The sequence below is a fragment of the Anolis sagrei genome, chromosome 6 (genome assembly GCF_037176765.1).
Source record: "Anolis sagrei isolate rAnoSag1 chromosome 6, rAnoSag1.mat, whole genome shotgun sequence".
Classification (NCBI taxonomy): Eukaryota; Metazoa; Chordata; class Lepidosauria; order Squamata; family Dactyloidae; genus Anolis; species Anolis sagrei.
The window spans coordinates 102813733-102830452 of record NC_090026.1 but is presented as its reverse complement, the minus strand read 5'-3'; the positions used below and the strand labels follow the sequence as shown (position 1 = coordinate 102830452).

Here is a 16720-nt window from a genome sequence, read left to right as displayed (position 1 = left end):
TTAACTCTTGTCTTAAAAACAAACATTTGGTGAAAGCAAATTGGAACAGAAGGTTTCTTCTCTTTCCTGTGCCACTTTCCTGTTCTGAACTGTTCTGAACTGCTTGTGTAGACATTCAAGGCTGCACGCAGCTTCTAGTCACAAAAGTTCACATTTTAGCTATTTTGGCTCCCAGTTTTGTAATACTGCTCCTTGGAGCGTAAGGAATGTGTGTAGCAAGATACAAGACTATACTTGCCTTCCCAAACTTGTGCTAACATGCCCAAATCTTTAAAAAGAAACATTGATGAGCCTTGTCATGTTGAATTATAGACTATAGAATTCAGTGATATGGCTTGTTTGCTAATGGTAAAGGCTAGTAATTTGTATTAAAATATAAATCAAATTATTTCCTTAGTGGAAAGTGGGAGTGTATTAGATTAAATTGTGCAGCAATCTGGACCTTTCTCCATCTGAGATGGGTGTGCTATTTAGCTTCAGTTCACTGGTGCTAACCAAGACCTGAGTCTAAGGAATTTTGCCATTAAAAAGTACAAGGAAAGTACATGAGATTTTTATGAGTCTTCATGAGGAAGACTTTCCATAGCCACTAAGTAGACCTTTTTGGCTCTAAGCACCCAGTACACCTCAGAAACTTTGCATCAAATTATAACCATTTAAAATAATAAAGGAAATAGCAGTCTTGGTCCCAGAAAACAAAATCTGCAAGCTGGGAAATTGACATCTAAAGACAATGTTGTTGTTACCAAGTTTAAGTCATGAACACATTACCCCCAGCTTGGTTCAGATGGGACAAAAAGCTGAAGAGAATTTGTGCTGCCCACCATAATTATGAAATGAATTGTGCATACAATAACATTCCTTCTTCTAGCCTAATAACACCCTTGACTTGTTGGTTTTGCTGTGCTTCTTTCTATTAAATACTCCCTCCGTTTTGAATAGTTCATATGCGTAAATTATATATCTGACATTTTCAGTCACTTGCTGTTGCATGTCAGCCAACCAAGAAAGTAAATCCAATAAATTTGGAGGTTTGTTGCCAAACATAGTTATATAATCAAAGGCCTGCTGTGCCTGCAAATAATGATCTACCACTGTGCCCGTACAAAGGGGCAGAACTTGATGTGGTGTTGTGTTCTACAAGATTTTCATTTGAGTTGGGCTTGAAGGCTTTTTCAAATTGGTCAAAACTCCATCCAAGAAAGTGGTTGTTACATGCCTTCAATTAATTTCCAACTTGAGGTGATCATAAGACAAACTATAATGAGATTTTCTTGGTAACATTTGTTCAGAGGAATTTTGCCATTTCTTCCCTCTGAGGCTGAGTGTGTGACTTGCCCGAAGCTTGTCCAGTGGGTTTCTGTGGATAAGTGGGGATTCCAAACCAAACCAAATCATTTATTTTGGTCATTGACCAGCACAGAAAATAGTCACATTTTCATACAAACTTGGTATGATTGGTACATTAAAAATATAAATATAACGACTGAAGCACAATATGGGTGAGGGAGCAGAAGGGAAGGGGAAACAGGGTAAAAACATACAATGCCCAGATCCATCACCAAATTGTAGATTCATTGAAGAAGATTACTGGACACACAGTTAACTTTTGGGACTAGTCATTCCCTGACGGATTTTGTATGCTGCTGCACAGACCTTTGCAACATAAGTGGGGATTTGAACCCTAGCCTTCCAGAGTCCCAGGCCAGTGCTCAAAACCACTACACCAGGGGTCAGGAACCTTCGGCTCTCCAGGTGTGGTGGACTTCAACTCCCACAATTCCTTGAGGCTCGGCGTTCACCCCAAAGGCTTACCTTGGCCTCAAGGAATTGTGGGAGTTGAAGTCCACCACACCTGGAGAGCCAAAGGTTCCCCATGCCTGCACTACACCATATTGTTTTGCTCTGTCAAAAAAGTATCTCCATGCAAAATCTAAGTGGTCAAAGTGCAGCTTTAGAATCACATGTAACTTTCCAATGTTGTTGTTTTTTAATACAATTTTTATTAATTAAAACATTAAAATTCCAATTTTTAGAGTATAAAAAGTTGAGATAAAATAGGGTAATAGGGGAGTGAATGGTGGGGGAACTAGTAATGACATTGAAAAGCAGGCTGTCTTATCTGTATTTCGTGGCCATTGTGGTAAAGTTAAGAATAACTAGCAGCCAAATGCTTACCCAATTTTAACTGTGCTGACTATGCTAGATATTTTATTGTTTACCATGCTTTTAAATGTACTTGTTTAGTGACTAGTGGTTCTATGTTTTTATTTTGATATTTAATTTCATTTGATTAGTCCAGTGCTTTTATTTTTCCATATTATGTTTATTGCTGGGGAAGGAAAGGAAGGTAGTGGGGGTGGGGGGGGGAGTTGACTTCACAGTGGTTTGTGGATTTCCAATGTTGTTTTTGTGTCCTTTAACCCCAAAAGAAAGATTATAGTTTGTCTCTGTTGGCCTGCTACCCCTTTTTCCAAACTAAGAAGTGGGCTTCTGGCCACTTCCAGTTTTTTTGTTTATTTATATGTTATTTATTCACATAGCACATGGCTGGCCCCTTAGTCCAGTGGTTCTCAACCTGGGGTCCCCAGCTGTTTTTGGCCTTCAACTCTCAGAAATCCTAACAGCTGGTAAACTGGCTGGGATTTCTGGGAGTTGTAGGCCAAAAACATCTGGGGACCCCAGGTTGAGAACCACTGCCTTAGTCTATCATAGTTGTCCACCCTGATGTTGATCATAGTCCATATGCAACATGTAGTTATTTGCAAATGGTGGTTGTGTACACATATGTAATCTGCTTTTGTTTTGTTATATATGTCTGTTAATCAGCTATGATCTGTTGTTTAAGTAACACAGTGTGTGTGTACACAATATTTCAAACATGGACTTCACATGGGAATGTGAAATGTATACATTATCACACCTGCAGCACCCTTTTTGTGCTGCCTTTATGTGAAAAAGGATTCAGAATAATTGAGATGTAATGTTAGACCATAATTTCTCTGAATAGAAATGAGCCTATAGCTTCCTAGGCAGTTCAAAAAGAGAAGAAGTGAGTTTCTTTCTTGTTTTCAACTCTAGTTATCAGTTTCACTTGAACCAAGATTTTATTATAGTTTAGGCAAATAAACATTTTTGCTCTGAGAAGAGAGGCAATGTCAGGTTTGATAAGCACCTTGGTTAAGGTTCCTTCCCTTACAATTGCACTTCTTGGTGGCAGCAGCAATTCTTACTTTATCTTGCTTAATTCTGCAGTTGGATGCTACACTTCCACATCCCACCATTCATATTCACCTCATTACTGTCACTACAGCAACACTTTCGTGTCACACCTCTAGGCAGTTGGTTTTCTTCAGAGTGAACAGTGACAGAAGGTAACCTGCCCCTGCAGAACATATTTGTCAATCTGATGTGCTCATTGGTCTCATAACCAAAAGATTGACTGTACTCTTTACCAGTCTCATCATATTGGAGAAGTTAAGTCAACTAAAATACTGGCAAAAGGCTCCTAATTTTTTCTAATTATCTGGAAATCCTCAGTCTTTAAACATTGTACTTTTGTCTTGTGGTCTGGCCTAGTAGTACTACAGTTGCCTTAGTCAGTGGAACAAATAAGGGGCATTATAATCATGTAAATCCTTGAATAAATATCTGCTGCATGAAAAAGAGGTTGTCAGCATGAAACATGCTTTTTTATATGCTGAAACTTCATAAAACATTCAGAAATCTCAGTGTTTATGTACATTCATGTAATTTTCTGAAAATAGTGGCTTGTTTTGTAAAGTAGCTTATTGCAGGACATTATATTGAGTAAAAATTCCTGTAACTATAAAGATAGCAAGATGTGATAAAATAATTTGGACTACAAAATTTCAGTTTCCTTACAAGGATTAGTTAAAGTGTTTTTAGCTAACAACCACCCCCCTCCCCAAAACCTTATTCTTTTCTTGAGGAGTTTAACAAACAGAATACACATTGTGTAATATTATATTGAATTGACAAGGGAGGAATTTCCTGAAGGCAAAAGTTAGACCTAACGAGTTTATCCACACTGACAAAAAAAGTTATGTTTGGCACCTCATTTTCTTGATCTACATTGGCCCTGTAGTGACTCTGTTAATGCTACACATCATTGTAAGATGGCCATAACCAGCCACATATTTTGCCCTGCTGAACTTACCTCGCTTGTGGGGGACAATCTACATTTCCAGTCTTTCCATTAGTTTCAGCCACATGTCAATCGACACTCAACTTTTGTTCCCCTTTCATGCATGCCACCCGGTGGCGCAGTGGGTTAAACTCCTGTGCCGGCAGGACTGAAGACTGACAAGTCACAGGTTCGAATCCGGGGAGAGGCGGGTGAGCTCCCTCTATCAGCTCCAGCTCCTCATGCGGGGACATGAGAGAAGCCTCCCACAAGGATGATAAATACATCAATTCATCCGGGCGCCCCCTGGGCAACGTCCTTGCAGAAGGTCAATTCTCTCACACCAGAAGCGACTTGCAATTTCTCAAGTCGCTCCTGACACGACAAAAAAAATGCATGCCACTAAACATAGTTTTTCCTAAACAGAGGTGTGCTGGTGCTAATATACCGATATGTGAGTATCTGCAAACACAAACCTTTTTTAAAAGTTCTTAAAATTAATCTTGTGGAAATTATCACCTCCCACCAACCAATTCTGCCCACCACTAACTCCTCCCATCAATGTCACCTGGAGGGACAACCACACACCTAGAAGTCCAGATTTTCTGTAAAACATCAGGGCAATAGGTACATTTTTAAATCTATTTAAATCTCAAATAGATACATTGCAAACAAATGTTGTGTGTCAAGATGAGTATGAGGCTAGTGCAATTGTTTTTAGTCTGTGTAGACAAGCCCGTGAAGTGCACAACACTGCAGGTCCTTCTTTAAACAAAGAGCAGTAGTATACCTTGTCATACCTACATCACACTGTTGGAAGCTCCATGTGTCCTATTTCTTTGAGACAAAGGGAATATTGTGCAGTGTTATAGATTGGATCTTACATCAATACCTATTAGTCTGTGTCACGGTAAAGAATATATAATAACTAATGTATCCTTTCATTTGACTGTATCTTTTCTGTAGCTCTGCTTATTGTACTCCAGGTTGTTATTTGTCAGAAGCTAAGCAGGGTCTCTCACCTGCTCAGTGCTTAGGATGAGTGGCCTTCAGAGAGCATCAGTTGTGTCAGTAAGTGGTGTTGGTGGCTCAGTAGGGGGTATTTTTCCCTCAACTCAGTCTTAAACAGTGTATTGGTATAGCAATGACAAACAGTATCCTGGATGTGCATCTCAAAAGGTCCTTTCTGCTCTGAGGATATTAAAGCTCCTGCAAAACACTTTTAACACCCAGAGGCTCTTCACCTCCTGGGTACCGAATGACCATATTTTGATCTTTTGAAAGGGATGAGTGATTATGTCTGTACCAAGTTTATTTAGAAGGATTTGGAAGTTTAAACATCTCTTCATTTTTCCAAATCCATTCTAAACATTACATGATTTGTTGGCTGAAAACAGTTGCCAGCAATCCTTAAGGAAACTGCAACTTGAAGGTAATGAGTTTGTATTCTGCAGGGCATGTAAAATGCTTTGAAATCCTGTGAAGATGAAAGGTGCCAAGTGAATGTAAATGAACCTCATCCAGATAGTCATTTCATTCATACAAAGCTATGTGTTTATTTTATTTTTTACATAATGTTTCAAGTTTTATTACATTTATGTTAGCCTTTTGGAAAAAGCAAAAAGGAGATATGTAACAGTAATAAATATTAAGGAAAATATTTCAATGATGTTATATTAACAAAGATAGTCATTCATCTTGTAAGTCAGCATTTTAAAATACATGCGTAAGTTGTTTTGAAGGTTTTAACTGCAACTCCATATAGACAATGTGAGCAAACAAAAAATAGACACTTGTTTGGTGCCCTAAAGTTATTTCTGACTTATGGCAACCCTAAGAGGAACATATCACAGGGTTTGCTTGACAGAATTTATTCGGGGTGAGGGCCACTTGCCTTCCTCTGAGGTTGAGATATTGTGATTTGCCCAAGGGCACCCAGTGTTTTTCCATGGCCAAGCAGAGATTCAAATTGGTCTCCCAATATCCTAATTCAACACTCAAACCACTATACCACACTGCCTCTTATACTGTTTCTTTTTGTTAAAATCCACAAATGTTGATTCAGTTCAGATACAACTACCTCAAACTATCAAACCATGAGTTTAAAGGCTGAGAAAGACTTGTATGTCCACACATTTCTTCTCGTCATGGCCTTCCTTCTTGTCATGGCTTTCCTTCTATGCTTAATGTGGTGCAATTGTTTGAACCACAGGTTCGTGTTACCTCCTCATAGAGAAACTGGTTGAATCTTTCTTTATTAATGAGAAAATGATACCATGGTTTATTAATCTAAAATAGCTATTACATCAAGAAAAGGGTTTCTTGTTTGCTTTCAAAAGTGCTCAGAAAAAATTACTGATTCTTCCAAGCCAGGTCAAAATGAGGATCCATTCCTTACAGTAGACATACTTGACATACTAGAGATGATCCCAAATGTGATTCAGCTATCACCTGCAGTTTTTTTCTAGCTAACTATCACTGCATCTTGAGTGTTCATTTGTTCCCAAGATACAAAACCTTGCATTACCTCCTAGATTTGAAGTTTGTCCCAGCAGTCCTAGAGTATCTATTTGGAAAGTAGCTCTTAAGTGCTAGTTCATTAGTAGGGTTTCTACATACAAAATGTTTCCTTTTGAATTAAATTATTAGTGTGATACTTGATCTATTTAAGCATGGTCTTAGTTCTTTGTGCACATACTGACAATCAGTAAACATATATGTTAATGTACAATGCTGATAATACCAGGTACACATTAGAGTTCCCTAAATAGGAACAGTGACTATAACCAGTAAGATTAATGATAAATTACATATTTGAAGATAATAGGCTGTAACATGCTACAAAAAATATTTTTCTTCTGTTATTATCTCCTTTTCTATTGCCTGTCTTTGCTTGCTTTGTACTCAACATTCTCTTTACATTACTTGTATGACTTTTAGTGCAAAACGTAATTTGTTTGTTGCTGTGATGTCCTGCTTTTACAATGTAAGTATGGCTATAAGTTTTTGTATAATTTTTGTTCATAATTCATCATTTGTATATGAATATGTTTAACCGTTTTATTGCCCAAAGGCTATAAAAGGCACCCTCATTTTTATTTTTGTTTTTGTTTCCGTTGTGCAGACAAGATGTCATCTTCATATCATGGCAGTGATCTGGAAGATGATGGGCATAGTATGTGGTCAGAAGGTGCAGATGAAGGTTTTGAACTCACCCAGTACCTTGGGATGGATGTAGACTCAAAAACTGAAGAGTTGGTTTTAAATATCAGTTCTCGACTTCAGGCAGCTGTTGAAAAACTTCTGGAAACAATAAATGAAACCACCACTCAGGTAGATTTACTAGTTATAACCTTGATATTTGAAGTAGATGTTCCTGATGGAGTAAATAAAGTCCATTGTAAAAATATTTGCTGGTCTTTTATGGTGCCACGGATTTCTCATGGGATTTTGTTCAAGGTGGGAGTATCTTCTGGATATATGAACCAAAGAACGGTTCAACTGATTTTTGTATATTTTTGGAAATATTAACAGAAATTCTGTGATTAATTTCTATTGGTTGTGGTTAAATAGAGAAGGAATCAGAAAAGGGAAAAGGAGGAATTCATGGCAAACAGCTAGTGTATGAGTGCACAACTTTTTATTCATTTCTTATATGATGTCTAAGAGATCAGTATATAATTATGTATGAATTCTTCATTTAGTTTCTGTTGACTTTTAGTGTAGTATCGTATTTGCAGAGATGTGGTAATTATATGTAAAGACTATGCATCAAACAGGTATTCAGTTCTGTTAATAGCTCAGCAGCTTTTTGAATTAATGTTTCAACAAGCTAAAGTGAAAAATTAATCAGCAGGGCTAGAATAAAGCATACTGAATTTTTCTCTGCCTGTGACTGAACACAGTGTTAGTCTCAACCAGAAATGAGTAGGACATATTAGTCACCACGCAAACAAGACCTATAGTTTTCATTGGATCTACTCTTAAGTGGGACTAACATTCCATTTGACCTTATGTATGTGCATCTAAGGAATTTGAGTATTGACATGTCTGAGAAAGACACTTACAGCCATGAAGCCTCTTGGTCACTTAAATAAGAATCCTTACATTTCCTATCTGGTGATTGAGAAATTGTACTTACCGTGAAGGTTCATGCTGGGATGGCCAGGAGGAGCAATCCACTATGACTAGGTTTCACCCTTGCGCTCCAACCGGAATGGCAGGATCCAGGGTTCTTTTTCTGTTGAGCCATTGAGACCCCACCCCTTCTCTTGGAAAAATAAAGCACCTTATCTGGTGCTTTATTCTAAAAGAGTAACTTACCACTACTAAGCTAAGATAGATTGTTTCTAAATTTTTGGTCAGTCTCCTAATGGCATAATCATAGTGACCTTCGAGCCACTGTCATAGTATTAATACTTCAGACAGTATAAACCACTAAATCATATCCTGAACCTGCTATATATATATATATATCCTTACACTTCTCTAACTCTTACAAATGCTTTCTGCCATTTATGAGAATTCAGTTGCTATCATCATCATTTCAGCTTGTAATACTTCTGCATTGATCTTTTTTCCTAGATGATTTTTAAGCATTTTAGAATTACAACAACAACAACAATATTCATTATGGTCCATAGACCACCAGTATTTTATAATAATAATAATAATAATTATTATTATTATTATTATATTTGGATTTTATTTCATTTGCTACAGCTTATGTAATCATATTTTGAAAATCAAATGGTTCATTCCCTGGTCTTAAATTCATTTAAGAAATATCATGATTTGGATGCAATTTATTGTGTGTGTGCATATGTGTGTTTTAAATGTTCCTTAATTTGGAGCTCCACTTTCCCTCACTAATGTTTCTGGATTTACTCATAGGCTACACCTTTAAATCCTGCAAATCACCCTCATTAGAGGAAAAGAATATTTTACTCAAGTCATCAGAAACAAAGCCTAGCAACTGTCTGATATATATATAAAATTACTCCATCCCCTGAGCTACTGATATTTATGATTTGCTCCTTAAAAAAAATAACTAATGATATTTTAAAATGCCAGTTGCAGCTTCTGTGAGAGGTATCATTGCTACCACAATGCTCTTCCCCACTTTGGAGGCATTGCCTCTCAGCTTTTTAATTTTTATTTATGCTCATTCTCAGTGTCCTGCTGAGGAGCGGTCAACTGGGCAGCTTGTTTTTTCGGCTGCTGCTGTCCTTCAATCTGCTTTTCGGCTATTGCTAGGACTAAAATACTTATTTATCTTTCACTCTCAGACAGCAAAGTTATTTCTGTTCTTTAAATCAATTTGTTAAGGAGGAGAGCAAAGCACAGCAGTTTTCAAAATGGCTGGTGTTTTCAAAATGACAGTTGCAGCCTTTTGGGAGAAATATCATTGTTACTGCAATGTTCGTCTCCACTCTGGAGCCATTGCCTGTGAGCGCCAGTTTTCAAAATCGAGTTGCAGCTTACTGTGAGATGTTTCATTGCTTATCTTTCCTAATTTTTTTACTTGTTACTTATCTTTACTAACATCCTTGCTTTTTTAATTTTGTCAGAGAAGGGAAACATGACTGTTTAGTTAGCCAGGATAGAAAAAACTTGGAGAAGGGGGTGGAGTCTTAATGGCTCAACTGAAAAAGAACCTTGGATCCTTCCATTCCAGTTGGAGCATGGGGGTAAAACCCAGTTGTAGTGGATGGCTCCTCCTGGCTATTCTAAAAATGGGAGTTCACTGTTGTATGTTTTTGTGGGATCATATTTTGTTTTTCAGATCTTTTTAAAGTCTGTGTTTTTAGTTCATGTGATAATGAATTAATTTCTCAAAATATATTTTTTTATTTATTACCATTATAAATCAAGCCTGCACTTCAACTGGTCCTTGGTGATTTTACAAATGCAATAAAACAATAATAAGACTTAAAATGTTTAAAAAAATACAGGGAAGAAAACTTTCAACATTATAAATGTAATATTAAAAATTGCAAATGATCTTAAACACAGTTAAAGCTTGACATAACATCAGTGTCCTCACTTCCCATCCAAACAAAGTACAGGAAACAGAACACCAATTTAGCCCGTGAATGAAACACTTTTTTTCCTTCAGTTATCATGGCTTCATTCCTGCTTTCTTTGGAGGCATACATATGGCTCTCAAGGATTTGTTGTTGTGTAAAGGAAAATGCCTAGACAGAAACATTGCAAAGTAGCAAAATATCATTCATTTAGTTCTTTAACATGCCACCACTGTGCTGAATAGGAGGCCGCGGTGGCGCAGTGGGTTAAGCCCTTGTGCCGGCAGGATTGAAGACCGACAGGTCACAGGTTCGAATCCGGGGAAAGCACGGATGAGTCCTCTGCGGGGACATGAGAGAAGCCAAGGATGGTAAAACATCTAAAACATCCTGGTGTCCCTTGGGCAACATCCTTGCAGATGGCCAATTCTTTTACACCAGTTCCTCAAGTCGCTCCTGACACGGAAAAAAAACTGTGCTGAATGTGAAATAGTTCCTCATTTTGTTTTGCTTTGTTTCCACTGTTTAGTGCTCATGATGGGTTTGACTGTTTGGCATTTCTTATTCATCTGGTAACTTTGATGCTAATTATTGAGGATATCATAAAGTTTATAGGTTTGCTATTGTGTGCCTTCAAGTCATTTCTGACTTCTGCCAACCATAAGGTAGCCCTGGCAGAGGATTTTCTTGGCAAGATATTGTTTGGAGTGGGTGTGTTTTGCTTTCATCTGAAACTTTGTAAATGCTTATTGGCAATATCACCCTTCATTAGATAATAAATAATTAGGTTCAAGAAAACTTTCCTCAGAGTATTTATTTTGCTGGATTCAAAGCAATATGTCTACCCATTTGTAAAACTTTTTGTGACACCAGAATTCTCCTCCTCCCCATTAATAACACTTTTGGGGCACCATCCTATTAATGATGATGATGTAGTAGTTGCATGCCTTCAAGTTGTTTAGAATTTATTTTAGTAACCCTAAGGCAACAATATCATGAGTTTTTCTTGGCAAAAACTCAGGATGCCTTTGCCATCATCTAAGGCAAGGCTGATGGAGTATGACTTCTCCAACACCACCCAATGAGTTTCCATGGTGGAGCAGGATTCATATGCAGGCATTAAATTACACTATGCACTATGCTGTTGTTTTGTTTGTTTGTTTTTTGGACAATGTGCAACAATTGAATCTTTGTGGTTGTTCTACATGATGACAACCATGTTTATTGTTGTCATATGAGCATTTTTGTACCATGTTACTCTCCAGCATAGGGAGTGTGCTATGGAAGGGGACCATAACCTGAGATACTCATGTACAAGTCTATAAATTTTACTCAGAAAAGACCCAGAAATATGGGTTGACTTAACCACTTTGTGAGTATGAAAAGCAACATTTCATAGTTAACTTTTAACGTACCCTGCAAAAAGCATGTTTGATCAATTGTGACAGGATTTATTTCAGTGTTTATGTCATTCTGTTCTCAATCCTCACTTTCCATCCACCAAAAATAATGAAAATTAAGTGAGCAATATAATAATTATTTCTGTATATTGCAATGAGCAACAACAAATGACTTTTAAAACATTATCATGAGGTAGAGAAACAAAATAATTTAAAAAAACATACTTCTGGCCAGGGTGGTCCATGCCTTGGTCACCTCCAGATTGGACTACTGCAATGCGCTCTACGTGGGGCTGCCCTTGAAAACGGCTCAGAAGTATGATAATAATGTACTTTAAAAAGAAATGTTATTACAGAGCAACAAGCAGGAAATGCCCACCAACCAAGTTAAACAAAGGCTTCACCTCTTTTTGTCAATAGGTAATTTATTCACAGGTTATAATATATAAATAATTATTCTTTTTGTCTACTTCCAGAGGAAGTAGATGTTATTTGGCTGACATGTTTCTTTTGTGAATGTGACCTGTCAAGGAACGCATTGATTTACAAAACAGAAATGTTGCTAGGAATTTTGGAAAGTTTTGAACAATAAAAGTCTGAAGAATTACTTTGCTCTCGTAATCATTCAGAGTGAAGCAAAATGAAATTCTTTGGGAAAAGAGATACGATTAGAACAATTATCTTAGAGTTCTATGGCTATTTTTAAAAAGCTTTTTAGAAAGTGTGAGAAGGACTCTAATAGTCTTGATGTTTCCAGACCTTCCTTTTTTGAACTATGACTAGGATTCTGAATCTTGCTGGGCAAGGTTTATGGTGGGTGTGTTAATTCAAATTCCACCTGTCTGTGTACCTGCAATAAAGAAATGAAACCACTCCCATTGTCCTGGCTTCTTTCTCAGCATTGAGGCACAACCTGTTGCTTTTACAGGATGGCAGTTTTATCTGACTCCTGAACAACTCTTTCTTTGACCCATCAAAAGAATAAAGGGTGAATGGCATTCCACTTTAGTAACGTATTGTTGCCTTTCTTTCGTCAAGGTTTTTAAAACATTGGCAGCTGCTGCAGATTTTTGTTGTAGTGGCCTGACCCTTTGCTGCAGGGTGCATGGTCGAATAATGAGGGTGATATTTCTTTCCTGCGATGACTGCCTGGCTGGTGTTGCTATTCATTTTGTTTCAAATACCTTTTTGGAGTTGGCTTTATGGAAGAAAATCTGTGAAGCTGTGAAGCTGGCTATTGTTGACACTTTATTTCCCTTCACTTGTTATTTACCTGGGACTTCCCTGTACTTGTGGTTACTTATCCGAGTGTGAACTGATAGTTCTTGGCTCTCGGTGGCGTTCTGAGTAAGACAAGTGGTGTGCTGCTTTGCCTTTTCCCCCAGAATATTCAAATCTAGTGTCGCCAAGGCAATTATCTGATAAGAGAAGGCAGCAACACTTGGTTGTGGAATGGATTCCTACAGTGCATACTGGGCATCAAATCTGTTCAGTGGCTTGAAGTCAGAAAATAGCCAAGAAGAAAATTCTTACGAAGTTGAATCTCGTGTGCCTTTACCATATCCTTTTCCTTTTACTGATGACTTGGATGAAAATAATGCTGTGGTTGTCAATACTTCAATTTTTCATATTAGCCATAAGAAAAATGGACACAGATTAAGAGTGGTTTCAAAAATTTCTTTGCCTTCACCTCCTTATTCAGTAAGTATGAGAGAACATCAAGAAATTTCTGGTTGTATCTTATAACACCTGTTGCACATTGTAAGGGGAAATGCTTTAAGCTGTATACTTGTTAATGTCATTGTATTTAGTGTTGTTGATTATTTTGTAATGAATAGTCAGACTTTTCAGAAATCATTGACACTATTCAGGAAAAATCAGGATTATGCATAAAAAGATCCTGGCGTTGTGATTTTACCTTTATCATTTAACATAAAAGATTAGAATTTTGTTTTTGATCTCCCCCTTTTGAAACTAATGTTTATCATATTTTAGAACAATTGATTTAGTATAATGGATATTTGTATGCTTCTATTGACTAAACTGCTTTATTGACAAATGCTGACCATTGTGATAATTTCATTCTAGATTGTCCAAGTCTAAATGCATGGTCATGACAATCTAGCATTATTTGCTAGTATTTTTAAAACAGTTGTTTAAATAAAGTAGGAGTATATTTTGTAGCACATATGAGGATTATTTGTATAGACCACACATAGATGGGTATCTTATATCCAAATAAATGTTTATAATTTTCTGTAACATTTTAAAATGTTATGCCATGGAAGTGCCAACATGATATAGTGCTTTAAACATTGGACTATGACTTCAGAGATTATGATATGATTTCTCAGTCAAGGAAACTTACTCTGTTACCTTGGATGAGTCACACACTCTCAGCCTTAGAGGGTAGTAAAGGCAACTGCCTCCTGAAAAAAAATTGCCAAGAAAATCCTATGATAGGTTTGTCTTAGAACAATTGCCGTAAGTTAGAAAAATCTTGGAAGGCACACCACCATAACAATATGGGCTGCATTTTCAAACATGTAGGTAACATTTAAACCTGTGGGGCTGCACTGGGTTCTGGCTGTTTATTGGTATAATTTTCTTATCTTAATATTTATTTGTGGAACAACAATTTACTATATAATGGTGACTACAGATAATTCCAGATGAATTTTTATATTGCATTTGGGCTACCACATTACTGTGCATTTTTCCAAATTTCACCATTTTCTACTTGTAATTCTCCTGTTAGTTCATACTTCAATTTCTTGTCTTTTTTTCATCTTTATCTTATCAGCAATCTATCCAGGAAGAAAAAGACAAAAGAGCTAAACTTTTTAAAAATTGGTAGCATTAAAACTGTCTACCTGGGAGGCACTCATCTTTTCAGTCTTAACTGATTAGTCAGAGTATGACTTCGTTAATATTAAAGAAGTAGGTGAAAGTAGAAGGACTTTGCTTGATAAAGCTGTGCAAAGCTGAACATAGTATTGCAAGATTTCTAGTAAGTGAATGCATTATAAAATATCCACCATTAACTTATAAAAACAAAGGTGTGGATTCTTTTATTCTCTGCAGTTAAACAAATACGTGCTCTGTCGTTTTGTAATTCGAGCCCTACATGAAACGTCAGCAGCCTCATAATTTCCTCAGCAGCCAGACAGGATGTTGTGCCAGATATCAGAAAATATGTATAAATAAATTTATGCCATATTTAATTTAACTTAATTACATGGTTCTAAAATGATATTTTACCAAGTCTGATTTATGATCAAATATATTCACCAGCTGATTCTTTGTCATTGTTTAGAGAACTGTTCAGACTAGAGAGACAGGATTTTGGCACTTGCAGCAAATATGAAATACTGGTCTTTGGAATTACTGGATTTTTTTACATGTTATTTCCAAAGTCTGCTTGCTAGGTAGATGTTTCTACAAACTAAACATTAGGTGGAAAACATGGCTCAGTGTTCCAAAGGACATTTAGCTTGTAATAAACTTTGACTATAAGGTTGTTTCAGACTCATTGTGATTTCTGACTTTTGGTCTAACAGTTTTGTTTCTTTCACCCATATGAATATTATCCAGAAATATATTTTGCAATATTTGAAAAAATAGAAATAGTTCTCAGTTTTAATTTTTTATTGATTTTCATAAAGTGATAACATCGAAAGAGGGAGAACAATACGTAGAAAGAAAAGTTAAGAAGTTAAGGTCACTACAGTTGGTAGTAGGGTAAGACAATAGGAAAGGTGGGTAGGGGGAGGGTAGGGGTGTGTGGGACAGGGGAAGGTGGGGAAAGGGGGAGGGAGGAGTGGGTTATTGGTCGCTTCCGTTTGGTCCACAGAAGGATTATATATTATTATTTGAGTCCATTGTCATTTATTGGTTTGAGTTCCATATTTCCTGTTTTTGTTTGTTGTTGAGGTTAGTTCTGACAAACAATTACTATTATTGGGTTGTTGTAGGTTTTTCCGGGTTATATGGCCATGTTCTAGAGGCATTTTCTCCTGACGTTTCGCCTGCATCTATGGCAAGCATCCTCACTACCTCTGAGGATGCTTGCCATAGATGCAGGCAAAACGTCAGGAGAAAATGCCTCTAGAACATGGCCATATAACCCGGAAAAACCTAAACAACCCAGTGATTCCGGCCATGAAAGCCTTCGACAATTACTATTATTATTATTCAGACTTTTGGTCTGAGTTTTGTTTCTTTCACTCATATGAATATTATCCAGAAATATATTTTGCATTATTTGAAATAGTTCTAACAATGATACATCTCATACTTTACCTCAGTCCTAGTTAGATGAAAGATAGCATGCACTAAAGATTGTATTAAATACTACAAAACTGTTATTTAATACAGAAAAATCTGCTATATTTTGACATGAACTAGGAAGTATTGAGTTCCGGCACTCAGATGCGGATGTGGTCATGTGACAGGGTAATTCATTGAACTGTAGTGTGCAGGTATTTACTTATGTTATTAACTACACTGTGTTGAGGCAATAAAGTTTTGACTGAGAAGCCTGTAGCAATTAATGTAAAGGGTGCGTGTGTGTGTGTGTGTGTGTGTCTACCTGTTGACTTAAAGTGACTGCATGAATTTTGTGGAGTTTTCCTAAGCAAGAAATACTCAGAGGATTTTGCCAGTTCCTTCCTCTAAAATATATCCTACTGTACCTGGTATTCATGGAGTCTCTCATCCAAGTACTTACTAGGGTTAATCTGCTTAGCTTCCAAGATCAGATGGGAACTGGTACTTTAAAAATAACATTTTATTCTCTTATTCCATAGCTTGAACATGCTAAAGTTACACAGACAGAATTGATGCGAGAATCCTTTAAACGAGAACAAGACACCACTGAATTACTCAGATGTCATGAAGAATTACAAGAGCGATTTGATGAAGAGGTTAAAGCTAGAGAGCAGTTGGCACTGGAGCTCAGTAAAGCAGAGAGTAAGTGATGAGTCATCTGGTATATAAGGCTGACAGATCATTTTTCTCTAGTTTCGTGATCTCTGGCATCCCTTTCCAATGTTCAGACAATTACAAAAATATCCCCTTCCACACTGCAGTAAAGGAGACTGCAAGTAAATAGAAAGGTAATTCAAATCATTATGAAAGAAAGAAAA

At 36.9% G+C, this 16720-nt stretch overlaps 1 protein-coding gene across 6 annotated transcripts in view; it reads left to right on the top strand.

Annotated features, from left to right (window-relative positions):
- Window positions 1-16720, top strand: part of AKAP9 (A-kinase anchoring protein 9) — a 111442-nt gene that overhangs the window by 58389 nt on the left and 36333 nt on the right. For all 6 annotated transcript variants that reach the window (XM_060782278.2, XM_060782277.2, XM_060782279.2 and 3 more), the window contains 2 exons: window positions 7272-7480; window positions 16382-16544. In XM_060782278.2, coding sequence (XP_060638261.2) covers window positions 7272-7480; window positions 16382-16544 — 372 coding nt within the window. The remainder of the gene's footprint in view (window positions 1-7271; window positions 7481-16381; window positions 16545-16720) is intronic.